General features: G+C 37.7%; 1 protein-coding gene across 5 annotated transcripts in view; it reads right to left on the bottom strand.

Annotated features, from left to right (window-relative positions):
• The window catches only part of EXD2 (exonuclease 3'-5' domain containing 2), a 60,713-nt gene that overhangs the window by 14,162 nt on the left and 28,720 nt on the right, over positions 1-17,831 (bottom strand). For all 5 annotated transcript variants that reach the window (XM_070797760.1, XM_070797764.1, XM_070797762.1 and 2 more), the window contains 2 exons: positions 11,505-11,761; positions 5,443-5,569 (listed from right to left, as the gene is read on the bottom strand). In XM_070797760.1, the coding sequence (XP_070653861.1) occupies positions 5,443-5,569; positions 11,505-11,761 (384 nt within the window). The remainder of the gene's footprint in view (positions 1-5,442; positions 5,570-11,504; positions 11,762-17,831) is intronic.

Below are 17,831 nucleotides of genomic sequence, written 5' to 3'. Positions count from 1 at the left end.
GCTTGAAATTCCTATCTATACAAATCAGTGAAGTTTCCTTCTATCTGCTATCTGTCTTCTATCTTCTGTTTTCTATCTTCTATCTGCCCAAACCTGCTGGACACATTTTCTTCCAGCTTGGGGTAGGGTACTTATCACAGGTCTGACAGCTAGTACATGAATTTCACTTTGGAAATGGTGATCATCTAGAAAAACTAACACCAAGATTCATTACGAGGCCTGTGTGACTACTGATCAGAAGCAAACTGCTGTACACATCAATACGATGTGTAAAACAAGAAAAACAGCTTCAAACATGGACCTCAGATCAAAAGTCACAAGGGTCCATCTCTGGAATTTATGTATTTAACAATAGTAAGTCATTCTCTCAAGCAACTAGGCACAGGCAAGCTGGTCATAAATAAAAGTAGTCAAAACTATTAATTTTATTAATAGCTCTTCCTAACAAAGCCTCTTGAAAGTGAAAGTGGAGAGTGAAAAAGTTGGCTTAAAACTCAACATTCAGAAAAAGAAGATCACGGCATCTGGTCCCATCACTTCATGGCAAATAGATGGGGAAACAGTGGAAACAGTGTCAGACTTTATTTTTGGGGGCTCCAAAATCACTGCAAATAGTGACTGCAGCCATGAAATGAAAAGACGCTTACTCCTTGGAAGAAAAGTTATGATCAACCTAGATAGCATATTGAAAAGCAGAGACATTACTTTGCCAACAAAGGTCCGTCTAGTCGAGGCTATGGTTTTTCCAGTGGTCATGTATGGATGTGAGAGTTGGACTGTGAAGAAGGCTGAGCACTGAAGAATTGATGCTTTTGAACTGTGGTGTTGGAGAAGACTCTTGAGAGTCCCTTGGACTGCAAGGAGATCCAACCAGTCCATTCTAAAGGAGATCAGCCCTGGGATTTCTTTGGAAGGAATGATGCTAAAGCTGAAACTCCAGTACTTTGGCCACCTCATGCAAAGAGTTGACTCATTGGAAAAGACTCTGATGCTGGGAGGGATTGGGGTCAAGAGGAGAAGGGGACGACAGAGGATGAGATGGCTGGATGGCATCACTGACTCGATGGATGTGAGTTTGAGTGAACTCCAGGAGTTGGTGATGGACAGGGAGGCCTGGCATGCTGCGATTCATGGGCTTGCAAAGAGTCAGGCACGACTGAGCGACTGAACTGAACTGAACTGAACAAAGCATGTAAGGACTTTAATTAAAATTCCTTTAATTCACCTTTAATAATCAAGCCTGGTAGATAACACTATTAGTATGGATCTTTTTTCTGTGTGTACTTTTAGAACAACAACAAAAAAAAACCCAGAATACTAGAAAAAGAAATTTGGATAAAATTTTCCACATAGACTTAACCATCTACATATCTGTCAGCAAGCAGTCTTGGAAAAGAAGGTGTTGGAATGTGAAGAGTGCAGAGTACTTTTTTAACAAATTATTTTCAAATGATAAGGAATCCAATGCACTTTCAATGGTGCATTGAAAATTGAAAATTGAAATTCCAGCACAAATGGTGCTGGAATAGCTGGGTATCTACATGCAAAAGGACAAATTTGGACTCCTACTTCAGACATCACACAAAAATTAACTCAAAATGAATTATGAACCTAGGTGTAAGAGCTAAAACATATGATTCTTCAAAGAAAACATAAGAGTAAGTGTTCATGACTTTAGGTCAGGCAACAATTTCTTAGATATGACAGCAAAGGCATCAGGAATAAAAGAAAAAATGGATAACTGGACCTCATCGAAATGAAAACTTTCATGCTTCAGATGATCCCATCAAGTAAGTGAAAGGAAAATTTGCAGAAAATGGGAGAAAGTATTTATAAATTATATATCTAATAAGAGATTAGCATCCAGAATATATAAAGAATATGTATGCATACACACACATTGATCTGTTAAAACTCAACAATTTAAAAACAAACGACACAATTAAAATGTAAGCAAAGGATCTGAATAGACATTTCTCCAAAGAAGATATAACATTAGCCAATAAGCACATGAAAGATGCTCAGCATCATTGGTCACTAGGGAAATATAAATTGAAACCAAACCAAACACAATATGGAAAATTGGAACCCTCATATATTGCTGGTGGGACTATAAAATGATACCGTTACTTTGGAAAATAGTTTGGCAATTCCTCAAACAGTTAAACATAAAGTTATCATATGACTCAGCAATTCCATTGTAGGTTATTTACCCAAGAGAACTGAAGATGTATGTCCACATAAAAACTTATACACAGATATTCAGAGTGGCATTATTCATAACAGCCTAGAAAAAGGAAAGCAACTCAAAACTCTACCAAATGATGAACAAATAAACAAAATGTGGTCTATCCATACAATGAAGTATTAGTTAGCAATCAAAAAAAAATGAAGTACCAGGTCCCATGAGTTACTGCAATCAACTCATATTACTGCTTTGTTTTACTCAGTGTACAGAGTTTGGGTTTTGACAGGTGTACGTTATATAGTGGCTAAATCACAGAGGATCTGGACCTAGTAATATCAGGGGTGGCAGAGGTTGGGGGCAAAGTGTCATCAGGCAAAAGAGGGATTATGGGAAAATCTACATATTAAATAATGAGATAACCAGCACCACCTCTTCCACTCAGCTACCAGAATATAGGCTGTGGGCTTATACTTCTTGGGTAGAAGACTAGAAGATTCATGTCTGGAAAAACTGAGTGGCCTGAGAGAAAAGTCTTACAGTTACTGACATTTGATTATAATTTATAGTTACTGATAATAAAACCCACTAGTCAAAAAAATTTGGTTATATGTGCTGTGCTCTCATTCCATTTCTTTAAATGTCATTATGGTTATAATTTTAAAAAAAAATAAACATTTTGAATGAATAAGAGTCTCTGGAAATTCTGAATTTTCATAACAATATGGATCACAAATCTGGTTTCAAATTTGGTGGCAATTAACCTTTTCTCCCCAGTGTTTTATTTTGAAAGTTTCAAACCTACAGAAAAGAATGGCAACTAACATTCACAGCTGCCAACATGTGCTTTCTCTCTTTATACACATACACCAAATACTTCTCTTCTGGCTGAACACATTTCCATATTAAGTTGCAGCTACTATGATACTTCATCCTTAAATACTTTAGTGCATATCTTCTAAGAACAAGGACATTCTCCTACATAAGCACACCACTGTCACACCCAAGAACTATAACACTGACAAAATACAATAATACACGGTTGCATTCTAATGTCTCCAACTGTCCCAAATATGTCTTTTAGAGATGCTGCATGACTCAGGATTTTTCGTATATTTACAGAATTGTGCAACCTTCATCATATCAATTTTCGAACATTTTCATCAGCCCAATAAAAATTCTTATATCCTTTAGCAGTCATCCCCTACTTGTTCCAGTCCTAAGCAACCACAAATTTGTTTTCTGTCTCTACAGATCTGCCTGCTCTGAACACTTCATATAAATGAACTCATACAACATGTGATCTTATGTAACTGGCTTCTTTCACTTTTTAGCATAATGTTTTCAAGACTCATCCATGTTGTAGCATGTACCCTTTTAACTGTTGAATAATATTCTACTGTATGGATATACTGTATTTTATTATTCATTCATCAATTGGCACTTGATTCAATTGGCCAGTAGATTCAATTGGTGCTTTAATGTCTCCTTCATAAATAAAAATGGATACGCAAGGATCTAAACATTTCAAAAAAAATCTTTAACATGAAAGTCAAAGACCAAATCAAACATTTAAAATTAGAAATTCAGAGGAAAAGGACGCAATTCAGGAAGGAAAAAAAAAAACTTCAGAACCTTCAATACTCTAAGATAATAGAAGATATTATCAAACAAAAATGAAAAGTTATTTTAAAGGTGAATATTCAGAGAAGACCAGAAGCTCTTATAACAATAGGGATAATTAAAAATTTGAGTGACATATTGAAAGATAAACTTGAAATTTCCCAGAAGATAAAACAAAAAATATAGAGATGGAAAATCAAAGAGAAAACATTTTACTAAGACAATAAGAAGATTAATTCAAGGGATCCAATATATATACAATATGAATTCTAGAAACAAAAGAAAGGGAAATTTCCTAAGAAATGTTATGAGAATGATTCCCTGAACTGAAAGACATAAGCTTCCAGATCGAAAGGGTCCACTGAATTCTAAGACTATAGGGGAAAATGTCTCACACTAATGTATATCATCATGAATTTAAAAACTAAGAATAAAGAAGATTTTCCAGAAAGAAAAACAAGTCACATACTCAACATCAACACTGGAAGCTACAAGAAACACTGTCTTCTAAGTTCTGAAGGAAAATGATTTCCACCCTAAAATGCTATCCTCAGCCAAAGCATCAGTTAACAGAGAGGAAACAAGTATCTTTTCAGATGTGCAGGGCGTCATAAATTAACCTCTCATTCTCCTTTTCTCAGGAAGCTATTTTCAATGTACTCCACCAGGACAAGAAAGTAAAAAGACAAGATCTGTAAAACAGAGGACCTGCTATAGCAGAGAGGTGATGAGAATTCCCACTCTGACGGTAAACACAAACAGGATGAGAGTCTGGCAGGCAGGGCTACAGAGCAACCGGTCCTGAAAGCAACAGGAAGACCAAGGACTCCTCGAGGGCTAGCTCCAAGGGAAACTTAAATGACTAAGTTACCTGACTGTGTCTGAACCAGCAGAGGAGAGTCTGGAGTAGACATAGTTAACAGGTATACAGAAAACTAAGCAAATGAAAATATGAATTACTACTCCTGGGAAATCAAAGAGTTGTATAAGAAAAATACTTAACTGCAACTGACTATGTGGAGCAGCTATAAATAATATCAATATAAGTAGATATTAATCTGATAAAAATGACGATTTACCTCTATTGGGAGCATGGGGGAGGGAATAAGTATCTGGGGATACAGGAATTGCAAGAGCACTAAATCACGATTTCCACAGCAAGAAGTGAGAAAATAATATGTAGAAAAGGAAAGAGTAATATATGCATGCAATTTTAAAATATAATGATAATTATCAGAAAAAAATGAAATTGGTTGCCTCTGAAAAGAAGGAAGAGCAATTAAGAATGGGGGAGGAAGGCAGGAGAACTACTTGCTGTTCCTTATAATAAGTCTTATAACACTGTTTTTTTAAAGCATGCATTTTTATTCATGATAAAAATTTTACATTTTTCTGAAATCCCTGGCATATAGTAAATGCTCAAAAAAAAAAAAAAGAAAGAACAGGGAGTCTTACCCTTTTATTCAAGCAGCATGTACATTATTATAGAGCATTTATCTTGAGTATCATCAAGGAGGCTATTTTAAGGCATTTCCACCCAACATATATCATTTTGAGGCTTAGAGTTTTTTAAATAATTATACTTTACAAGCAATGACTCTTCCACTCTTCAACTACTCTGATAAGAGAAGTACCTGGTCCTCAGTAAGATTCTCAGCATCCCAGTTGCTGCAGCGAAGCAGAAGGGACTTGTCAAGAGGAAAGTTCAAAACAGTCTCAGAGAGTGATTTCAGGCTAAGCCCATTAGAGAGCAAATTGTTTCTACAAGAAATAAATAAAATCAAGTGTCAAAAATGGGCAAAGGACAAGAATAGGACAATCAAAAAAAGGCATATAAATGGCCAATAAACAAATGAGATACTCAATCTTACCACATCAAATAAAACAAAAAGTGTATACAATTTTAAACTCTCTCAGATTATGAAGATCTTTAAAAATAACTAAATCTAGTATTGTGGAACATGAAGAATTACAGTCTAATCTAAAATTTGTGAGCTGAACATTTGTTCAATCTTTATGAAAAAGTTTGTCAATAAATGTTGTTTGTTGTTCAGTTGCTAAGTCGTGTCCAACTCTTTGTGACTCCATGAATTGCAGCACACCAGGCTTCCCTATCCTTCACCATCTCCCAGAGTTTGCTCAAACTCGTGTGCATTGAGTCAGTGATCATATCCAACCATCTCATCCTCTGTCACCTTCTTCTCCTCCTGCCTTCAATCTTTCCCAGCATCAGGGTCTTTTCCAGTGAGTCAGCTCTTCCCATCAAGTGGCCTAAGTATTGGAGCTTCACCTTCAGCATCAGTCTTGCCAATGAATATTCAGGGTTGATTTCCTTTAGGATCAACTGGTTTGATCTCCTTGCTGTCCAAGGAACTCTCAAGAGTCTTCTCCAGCACCATAGTTTGAAATCATCAATTCTTCAGCACTCAGCCTTCTTTATGGTCCAGCTGTATATGACTATTGGAAAAATTATAGGTTTGACAGTACGGATCTTTGTCAGCAAAGTGATGTCTCTGCTTTTCAATATGCTGTCTGCTGCTGCTGCTACTGCTGCTAAGTCACTTCAGTCGTGTCCGACTCTGTGCGACCCCACAGACGGCAGCTCAACAGGCTCCCCAATCCCTGGGATTCTCCAGGCAAGAACACTGGAGTGGGTTGCCATTTCCTTCTCCAATGCATGAAAAGTGAAAAGTGAAAGTGAAGTTGCTCAGTCGTGTCCGACTCTCAGCGACCCCATGGACTGCAGCCTACCAGGCTCCTCCATCCATGGGATTTTCCAGGCAAGAGTACTGGAGTGGGGCGCCATTGCCTTCTCCGAATATGCTGTCTAGGTTTGTCATAAACCTAGGAATGTCTAGGTTTCCCCATTTTTCCAAGGAGCAGGCAATCTTTTAATTTCATGGCTGCACCCACCATCCACAGTGATTCTGGAGTTCAAGAAAATAAAGCATGTCACTCTTTCTATTTTCCCCTCATCCATTTGCCATGAAGTGATGAAACCAGATGCCATGATCTTTGTTTTTTGAATGCTGAGTTTTAAGCCAGCTTTTCCACTTTCCTCTTTCACCTTCATCAAGAGGCTCTTAAATTCCTCTTCACTTTCTGCCGTTAGGGTGGTCTCATCTGCATATCTGAGGTTGTTGATATTTCTCCCAGGAACCTTGATTCCAGCTTGTGATTCATCCAGCCCAGCATTTCACATGATGTACTCTGCATATAAGTTAAATAACCAAGGTGACAATATACAGTCTTGACTCCTTTCCCAATTTTGAACCAGCCCGTTGCTCCATGTCCAGTTCTAACTGTTGCTTCTTGACCTGCATACAGATTTCTCAGGAGGCAGGTAAGGTGGTCTGGTATTCCCATCTCTTTAAGGATTTTCCACAGTTTGTTGTGATCCACATAGTCAAGGCTTTTTTAGCTATCAAAATTTTGAACAGGAATATTCTGTGATTTGATAATTCTACTTCTAGTAAATTATCCTCAGGCAAATGTACATAAAACAATCTTCATTACAGCACTATTTATAGTAGCAAAGAACTGGAAACAATCTAACACCCTCAATAGAAGACTAATTAAATATCCATGCAATTAAATTCCATATAGCTGTTAAAAATAAGGATGTGGATCTATATTGATGTGAAAAGACGTCCATGACATATTAGCGAAGTAAAAAGAGATTATGAAAGAAAACATATGTTATGAACTCTTTGTATTAATATATATACAGTACACAATAAATGTGTGTATGTGACTCTAGGTATGTGAGAGAGAAGAAGCACAAAGAGTTAAGTAGAAAGATATTAGTCAAATGTTAGTGATGCTATCTCTAGGTGTAGGGTTTGGGGTGATCAGAAATCCTTACATTTTTTACATTTGAATTGGCTAGTGTTTGTGCATTATTTTTCAAATTTGAAAAATATGATCCTTCACTGAGGGAGTGAAGATACCATAAAATAAAATAATCTTCTACTCTTTTAACACTTTCTGATTAAAATAGCTGCAGGGAGGTGAAAAAAAATTAATTTAGTCAAAGATCGGAGAGTTCAAATAAAGGTTAATGTAAAATTAAGAATATATCAGTCCAAAAATAAAAAGAACAAATCAGTCTACACAAGTGGAGCTGACTTCCTGGTTACCAGGTGAGAGCTTAGAAGTTTTAGAGGAAGCTAGGAGATGAGGTTCCCGTCAGTGTTAAAATATACAGGACTCCCTCGGTTACTCTGAAAAATGAAATCATTATAATGATAAAGAAAAGGAAGTCTTTCCTTACAAAAACAAGCAGTAACTTGATGGATTTCATCACCCCCTAACAGCAGCACTGACTAAAAAGTTTAATAAGATCCAGATATACTTAAGTAAAATATATAAGGTCACGGTTCAATTCACGGAAATGAAGACTTTGAGGTAGACAAACTACTTTCTCTTTAAAATCTTTTCATGTTTTCCTTTATAATAGTAACTATAAAAGAAATGAATGCTTATCGTTAAAAATACAGACAACAGAGAAGAGTAATCGGTGAAAAGTAAAAGTCCTCCACCCCCGCACTTCCGCGCCTCAAGAATAATGACCCTTATGAGTTATGCTGTGGCCCTTGCAGACACATTCTACAGATAAACAAGCAAAGAGGTGGCTAGATGGAAGAGCAGATACAGTTTTTTAGATTTGCTCGGTGTTGTTCTGAAACTTGCTCAATCACTTAACGCACTGGGGACCTCCTTCCATGACAGTAAATACTTACTTTATCCTTTTTCATTTTATTTATTTTTTTAAATTTTATTTCTGGCTGCAATGGATCTCGGTTGCTGAGCATGGGCTTTCTCTAGTTGCTGCGGGCAGGGGCTGCTCTCTAGCATCAGTGTGCAGGCTCCTCACTGCAGTGGCTTCTCTTGTTGCGGAGCACAGGCTCTATGCAAGTGGACTTCAGCAGTTGTGAGGTACAGGCTTAGTCGCTCTGTGGCACATGGGATCTTCCAGGACCAGGGACTGAACCTGGGTTCCCTGTATTGGCAGGGAGATTCTTGCCACTGAACCACCAGGAAAATCCTTATTTCAATCTTTTTAACATCTATCCAATTTATCAAGCCTTGGTATTTTGTAATTTTTGAAATCATTACCCTCATTGAAAGATAGCACTTGGTTTTTATTAATTCAATTCCATTTAGGTCATTAATCTTTTTTCAAATGTCATATTTGGGCAAGCTTCACATTTTTTGAGGATGAATTAAAAACAAGAGGCCATCTTTGCCACTTCAAAGTTTCACTAGGAAAGATTCCAGAATCATACACAACAGTCTCAATAAAGAATTATCTTCTGCACAGAGTTGGACATGACTGAAGTGACTTAGCAGCAGCAGCAAAGAGCATGAAGAAAAGAGAACAGCATTACCAAGAAAATTTTTGTTCTTTTCCAAAGTCAAATGAAAGTATCAACCTCTTACAGCCGACATCAGGGACAACCTATAGCTAAAAGTGTTAAGTATAATGTCAAATTTCTTCTACTATAATGTCAAAATTTTTATATTTTACTACTAAAGTATTCAATAATAAAGAATGTTTAAAATTTTGTAAGATTTCATTAAAAATTAAAAAGCTGAATGCTTCATTCTTATATCTAGAGAAGTTTACAGTAATATTCCACTTTGGCCAAATTTTTATTTTGACACTTGGCCATTCTGCATTTAGCCGTGTAAGTAAGGGTACTTATAACTTCTATATACTCACAATGCATGGGTGTGTGCTCAGTTGCTAAGTCGTGTCTGACTCTTTTGCAACCCCATGGACTGTAGCTCTCCAGGCTCCTTTGTCCATGGGATTTTTCAGGCAAGAATACTGGAGTGGGTTGCCATTTCCTTCTCCAGGGGATCTTCCTGACCCAGGGATTGAACCCATGTCTTCTGCATTGCAGACAGATCCTTTACCGCTGAGCCATCAGGGAAGCCCATATACTCATAAAGAGGACTGTAAATGGATAGAAAGTGATCTGGAAGGACAAACCAATTGAATGATCATAGTGCTGAGGGTGGTAGTAATGATAAGGATGATGACTGAAATTTACACAGCACTCTGACTATATGTCAAACACTATTTCTAAATTCTTTACATAGTTTAACCTGTTCAATCCTCACACCAATCCTATGAGATGGGAATATTGTTATTTCTACTTTTTACAGACAAGGGAACTGAGGAACAGTGAGGCTCAGGAACTTGCCAAAGGTAACACAGCTGGTAAGAGGAAGATGGGGACTCCCACCCACATAGTCCGCTCCAGAGTCAATTCCTGGCCACTATACACACGTCCTCTAATAGCAGTAACTGTGGGCACTATGGTGACCCAAGGACAAAAGAGCAGATAAAACCAAGGAGGGTCTTGGAAAGCAGGAATGGAAAAATCAGACCCTTATTGCCTTTCCCTCCCCCATGAGGTAACTATTAATGGAGCAGTATAACCTGTCTCCCCTCCTACCCCATAGGGAGGAGGTATTTGCCTTAATCTTCCCCCCACCCAGTATACGTACCTCATCCAATCAGCAAATGACCCGCAAGACCCCTATCCCACTCCTTGTACCCTGGGTATAAAAGTGGACTAAGGATCCCCAATCAACGTCGGTTCCCTTGAGCTGGTCCATTAACAGCGTCTCCCACTCTAATAAACTTAATTTCCCTCTCATTCTGTCTCATGTTTGGAAAAATTCTTTTCCAACCCACACCCGGACCACGACAGGCACCTCTGGGGAGCCAGTGCCAGGGGGAGGAAGGCCTGATGAAAAGCAGCTTTTGCTGGTAAACTCCAAATACTTTTACAGAGCTAAAAAAAATTATACAGTAAATATTTTAATATATTATTAGAAAAAATTGACACTTTATGAGTTTTACTTACTAAGCCAAAATAGAATTTTATTTAATACTAAAAAAATTATGATAAACATAGATTTTAATCAGGCTTTCTCTTGATTTATCAAATCCTCCAAACTTTTAGTATCAGTGCCATGGAGAAAGTCAGGGATAAAGGCTGTTTCAGTTCACACTATTAAAATGTGGACCACAAATATACATGAAAATATACCTTTAAAAGAAGGTAGAATTTCCCTAATAATAAAATGCCAAGGGAAAGGACAATCTCTTCCTCTCAGTGCAGCATTAGGTTTCATTATTTTTGGCCTAAAGCATGGTTTGTACGTTCAAATGTTTATCAGGATGAGTCAGGGGTTACAGCAGGAGAGGTGGGGACTCTGGCAAATTGAAGAAAACACGCTCATCTAAAGAGGACAGTGCTGCCCGCCAACTGTTACCACCCAGAACTGACTTCATGTAGTCAAATCACCCAAGAGAAGCTAGAAATACAGATTTTTACATTAAATCTTCTGGACTTATACTAAATTCCCCCAAATATCATACAGGCAAAAAAAAAAAAAAAAAAAATCTGCAACTCTAATTTGCCCAAGGAGCTCATCAGTTTACAACCTGTAGCTTATAGAGACACCTTATTAATGTTTCACTAAAAAGACCAGTTCTAGGTAGCTAAAGTTTTACCAGAAGGTGGAGTATTTCCTCACAAATTCAATAGGCATCTCGGATGCCTCTAAGCTTCTAAAGAATTTTAGAGGCTTCGTTATTGAGTCTTAGTGACCTACAAGTTTTGCTAAAATATTCGCCCCACAGCTACAGGAAGCCAAGTGTTCATACAAACCACACCTCTGCCTCATGGCCAGGTAGCGGAGGTCCAGGCATCCCTTCACGATGAGGCCATAATCCTGCAGAAGCTTGCTGGCGTCTTCTGAACACCCTACTCCGACTTTTAAAATTGTGCCGTCTGCCAAAATGTCCAATAATGTTTTTGGTAGTGTTTTTCCTCCACAGATCAGCTTGGGCAAGCGAACCAAGACACAGAAGCCACTTGGAGAGGCCATCTGAAGGAGTGACAAAGGACTGGCTTTGCCTTCGGAATTCACCTGCAACAGAGGAAAACAGGGCCACATTCACACCCAGCATGGCACCAGGAACAACATGGCACTGCGGCAAAAGCGTCTGAGAGGCACATCCTTGACTTCCCCGAGAGAAGAGCTGACCAGTCTGGCTCAAACCTAGGGATGAGCCTTTGCTAACAAATGCAGTGGACTCCGAAGCAGCAGCCTAAACAGGTTCCTGAGGGCTGAAATATGAGCAGGCCTTAAATAGTGACCAGCTGACCTGGAGGAGCACTGGAACACACACACTGGCACAGTCATGTGAGACACATTGGTTTTAAAAAGCTAAGGAAATGAGTGCCAAATGAGAATACAACATAGACTCTTTAACATGCATGCTAGTAAACTGACTCATTTATAGGGCATCACGGGCTGAAGATCTGATTTTCACAGAGAGGCAGGAAATACAGTACTAACAATAAGCGGGTACCTGCCAATATAATAAATCCTTGCAGCACAAAGTGCTTTCTCAGCATTTTATGTTCATGAGCTGTTCATAAAAATGTATACTGAGCATAAGCTAGGATGCTTATATCTTAAGAGATAAAAATAACTTTACATATTAACTGATTTAGTTTTTTTTGAAGTAATAGATAAATTGGAGAAAATGCTTACAGCTAAGGAAATTATTCCTAGAAAAGTTTACATACAAAACTCACATTAATTCAAGGCCCCCTAAAGCTATCCACGGAACCCAAGTTAAGCATTCAATAAATTTCAATCCTTCTCATTTTTCAGGAGAAGAAAGGGAAGGCTTACAAATGAGGTAAATTGCCTAAACACGGAGAAATTGGGGCAAAGTCAGAACTGGAACCTGAGTTTCCCAATCTGTAGAATGTAGAAGAAATAGTCTAGATCAAGAATCATAAAATTAGGAGGGACTTCATCCTCAGCTTCTACTTCTATGCTAAGTAAAACCATGGTTTAACTCACAAAAGCTTTAGGAGTTCCCTTCTCAGGCACTGCTTTATCAGTGAGCGCTACTCCATATCCTCAAATAAAACCAGGTCAGTTTGATCTCCAATGTGTCTGTTTCTTGGGGCTCAGCCAAAGTCAACAAGATCTAGAAGAAATTCAACTACTGGCTCCTGTTCTATAATAATTCACCTGGATGTGGCCAAATCACCTTTTTTTTTTATTAGTACATAATTCCCTCACTGTATAATATAAGGTTTCTCCAAGAAAAAGTAGAAAATCTCCACTTCTAATATTTAGCACTGCTGCTGCTGCTAAGTCGCTTCAGTCGTGTCCGACTCTGTGCGACCCCATAGATGGCAGCCCACCAGGCTCCCCTCCCTGGGATTCTCCAGGCAACAACACTGGAGTGGGTTGCCATTTCCTTCTCCAATGCGTGCAAATGAAAAGTGAAAATGAAGTTGCTCAGTCGTGTCCGACTCCTAGCGACCCCATGGACTGCAGCCTTCCAGGCTCCTCTGTCCATAGGATTTGCCAGCAAAGAGTACTGGAGTGGGGTGCCATTGCCTCCTCCGTTAGCACTGCTAATTTGATATAATACTCACTGCTAATTCCTAAGGCCAGGGATCTTTGAAAATCTTTTCAATCAAGTTCCACTGTCTAAAATACATTAAATAGATAGATAAGTTATCTTTTTAATACTGTTTCTGGATTGTGCTTAATATCTACTGAATGATAATTAAGGTTTTTCCACTAGGAATCCAAATGTTTATGATTCCAATAGGTACCCAATTTATACTGAATATATAATTGGAGGAATAATGCTTCTAGCAGAATCAATTTGACATAAAGAATAAGCTATCTAGTTTTAATTTCTTATATTTCATCCTCTGCCAACATCTTTTTGCCCTGACATCACTTACTACCCATGGAAAACAATGAAATTCTTGGTTTACCAATGCTATATTTAATAGGAAAAAAATACACCATATTTTAATTTTGTTAGTCTTATGCAATCCAGTGGTCAATGTCTTTTTTCTTCTTTTTGGATTAGTCAACTCATAAAAAATATTTGGGACTTACACAATAAATATACACATGCATTTTAAATCGTATAAATGTGGTACTATACTAATGATATAGATGTTATTGAATAAACACAAGAGCAAAAATTTTAAATGGATGATGCCATCAATCATTGTAAACAAAATTTCTAACACTTTTCCCATATTTCAGTGATTTACTTAGAATTGGTTTAGAGATTATGGAAAAGTCTGTGATTCTTTAAATGACCCCACGATGGCAGCAGGGAGCAAAGAAGAATCTGAAACCATATTTATGGGCTGGAACAAAGTTAACTAGCGGTAAAGAATCTGCCTGCAATGCAGGAGCTGCAGGTTCGATACCTGAGTTGGGAAGATCCTCTAGAGGAGCGCATGGCAACCCACTCCAGTATTCTTGCCTGAAGAATCCCAGGGACAGAAGAGCCTGGGGGGCTACAGTCCATAGGGTCGCAAAGAGGACACGACTAAAGCAACTTAGTGTGCACACACATTGAGCACCCCCTCTGTGGAGTTAATGTATCAGTTAAATTAGACCATGGCTTTGAGACAGGAATGAGCTTGTCCATTCGGGTAACAGAATGAAGGCCCAGTGAGGCTGAAAAATAGTAAGAAAGAGGATGGAAAGAGAACAGGAGACAAAATGAGAGATGCTGAGAGGCGAAAGAATGTGAGTCATTAAGAACACATAAGTAATTAAGACATCTTGGTTTTATACAATGCAGTGGAGGCTTTTTTTAGGCAGGGAACTGAGATGATCAAGCATGCATTTTTAAAAGATCACTTTGCTAACTCTGTGGAGAAGGGATCGTAGGTATATAAGAGTCCAAGTAGGGAGGCCAGTCAGGAGGCATTGCAAAGGTGCAGATAAGAAATACTTGAGGCTTGGACTAGGAGGGAAATAGAGGAGATGTAAAGATGTAGACGATGTAAAATCTATTTCAGAGCTAGCATTGGTAATACTTCCTAAATGGAAGGGAAGGGTTAATAGTAAGGAAAAGGGAGGTGACTTCAGGCAAGCCTGAAGCCTAGGCCTGCAGAGGGATGCTCTTGGGAAAATGACCTTCACTTCATTCAGTCTTTATTACACTAATTATTTGCATCTGTTAAGCAAGGTTGTCTATAGTCAGAGACTCCAGAAAAAATCAGGCAAGAGTCAGGGGTCAGAAAGATATTTAACATCTCCATCCCCTGCCTCCAGGAGAAAGGCAATAATAGCTTCTAAAGCATGGCAGAATCCTCATTTTGTACAGAATTTATCCATAGTTGCACATCACCATGGGTAACTCGGGGAATCTGGAAACACATACCTCTATCTGGGAGAATGCTGTGTTATTTCCTGCTTTCTATAACTGCTTCTTTGAATTTCCATATATTTTGCCAATAAAGAAACTTAACATTCTATAACTGCCTGTTTGTGTCTGATTTTCAATCATATCACTTCTGTTAGACAACCTGTAAGGGGGAGGATGTCTCTCTGATTTTAATCTTAAAGGTGGAGAAGACTAGGGATAATACAAGTGTGGGAAGAAAAATCAAGAGCTCTGTTAGGAACATATTAAGTCTGAGATGACTATTAGACATTCAAGGGAGGATTCAAGCAGATAGATGGATATAAAGAGCTGGAGTTCTAATTTTGAAAGTCTTCAGCTTATCATGACACTTAAAGCCACAAAACTACATGAGATCCCTTAGAAAAAGAATATAGAGGACATACGTTAGAGATGCTGACCCACAGATATGTTTAATATTTTTTTTTTGGTCTCCACATTTTAAAAATGGTGTCAGAACTTTTAAATTAGTGGAGCTCACATTTTAAAAAATCTATTATGTTGAGTTTCTTTTTAAAGAACTGGACAATCTGGCAACACTTGGCTTGAACTGAACAGCAGCTTCTTCATTTACATAAGACACAAATTCTCTAATTCACCATAATGTCTTCTCAACACTGAAGCCAACTGTCATTTCCTATTTATCATTGTAGCTGTAAACCACTGTTTCTCCAATACAGAGAAATATTTCTCAGTCCATGTCCCTATCAAAAATAGGAAAATGGAAAATAGATCATAGACCTTGTGTTTAAAGAAAAAAGGAAGGGAACATATTTCTTTATGAAATTGAAAACTATTCCTATGCCTTCAAAAATGCAAAACAATCACTCTACATCATTCACTGACATTTCTTATCTGGACCTTGTAGGCATCTGAGTTTGAACTGGGGTGGGACAGAAGAGACCAAGCATAAGTCATCTCAATATTTAGATATGAGGTAGAAGAGGGATCAGAAAAGGAAAAAGAGGAAGACTAGGGGCTTCCCTGGTGGCTCAGTGGTAAAGAATCCACCTGCTAATGCAGGAGACATGGGTTCGATCCCTGGTCCAGGAAGAGCCCACATGTCTTGGAGCAGCTAAGCCCATGAACTATTGAGCCTGTGCTCTGAAGCCTGGAAGCTGCCACTACTGAGCCCATGTGCCTCAACTACTGAAGCCTATGCACTCTGGAGCCCGTGCTCTGCAGCAGCAGAAGCCCCCGCAGCGAGAAGCCCTGCACCGCAACTAGAGAAAAGCCTGCGCGGCAGCAAAGACTCAGCACAGCCAAAAATAAAAATGAATTAAACAATTTTTTTTTAAAGAGGAAAGACCAGTAAGATAGGAAATAGGGGAGTGTGATGGCATGAAAGCCAGAGAGAATGTCTCGTGCAGGAATTACACAGATGCTCTGGAGAGCTAGCATAACATGATTCCAAATAGGTGTCCACTGGATTGGAAAACAAGAAAGCCATCAACTTCATCACTTTCAGTGCAGCAGTATGATAGGATGTCAGATTAGAGTAGGTTGAAGAATAGATGGAGAATAGCAAATTATACTCAGGCAAGTATAAGAAAAGAAATAATGAAGAGCACAAATTGGTGTAATAGAACAAACAAACAATAAAGACCAACAATGCCAGAAGCTGATTTTTTTGAAAAGACTAATAACATTGATAAACACATGGAAGGAGTAATCAAGAAAAAAGAGAGAAGCAAATAAGCAATGTCAAAAATGAAAAAGGAGCCGTCCTCACATATCCATCTGATAGGGAAAAAAAATTGTTAGAGGATATTATAAACAATACATCTGTAATTTAAAATTTTGAAAAAAAAAGATTTAGATTAAAAATATAATTTATCAAAACAGACATGAAGAAATAGGAAACATGAATAGCCTCCAAACTATCTTAATATTGTATTCATAATTCAGAAACCTCCCTTAAAAGAAAATTCCAGATGGTTTCACCAGTAGATTTTAATCAAACATTTAAGGAAAAAAGAATTGACAATCTTACACAAACTTTTCCAGAGAACACAAAAATAATGAACATCCCTAACCTATTGTATGAAGCCAGCCTCATACTTTAATCAAACTCTGACAAGGTAATTTCTAGAAAGTAGAATTATAAGCCAGTATCCCTCATGAATATAGATTTTTTTAAAAAACACTAGCAAAATGAAATCAGCAATGTATAAGGAGAATAAGACATCATGACCAAGTTGGGTTTATTCCAGGAATTTGAAAATTAATGTATTTCATCACAGCAACAGACTAACGGAGAAAAATGACATACTCATCTCAAGAAATGCAGAAAAGGCACTTGATAAAATTCAACAACTATTCATGATTAAAAAAAACTTTTAAAAAGTTGAAGTATAATTGATTTATAAAATTGTTAGTTTCAGGTGTAGGGCAAAGTGATTCAGTTATATATATATTTCAGATTAATTTCCATTATAGGTTATTAAAAGATATATAATAAACCTTTGCTGTTTATCTATTTTATGTATAACAATTTACATCTGTTAATCCCACACTCCTAGTTTATCCCTCCTCCACCCCCTTTTCCCTTTGTTAAATAGAAAACTGATTTGTTGTCTATGTATGTGAATCTATTACTGTTTCATATATAGATTCATTTGTATCATATTAGGTGATATCCTAGAATATCTGCCTTTGTCTGACTCAGTATCCTCTGGGTCCATCTATGTTGCTCCAACAACAATATTTCATTCTTAAAAAAAAAAAAAAACTTCTAGTGAATTCCCT

Source organism: Bos indicus, chromosome 10 (genome assembly GCF_029378745.1).
Source record: "Bos indicus isolate NIAB-ARS_2022 breed Sahiwal x Tharparkar chromosome 10, NIAB-ARS_B.indTharparkar_mat_pri_1.0, whole genome shotgun sequence".
NCBI lineage: Eukaryota > Metazoa > Chordata > Mammalia > Artiodactyla > Bovidae > Bos > Bos indicus.
Note: the sequence above shows the minus strand (reverse complement) of the source record. Positions and strands in the feature narration are given on the sequence as shown.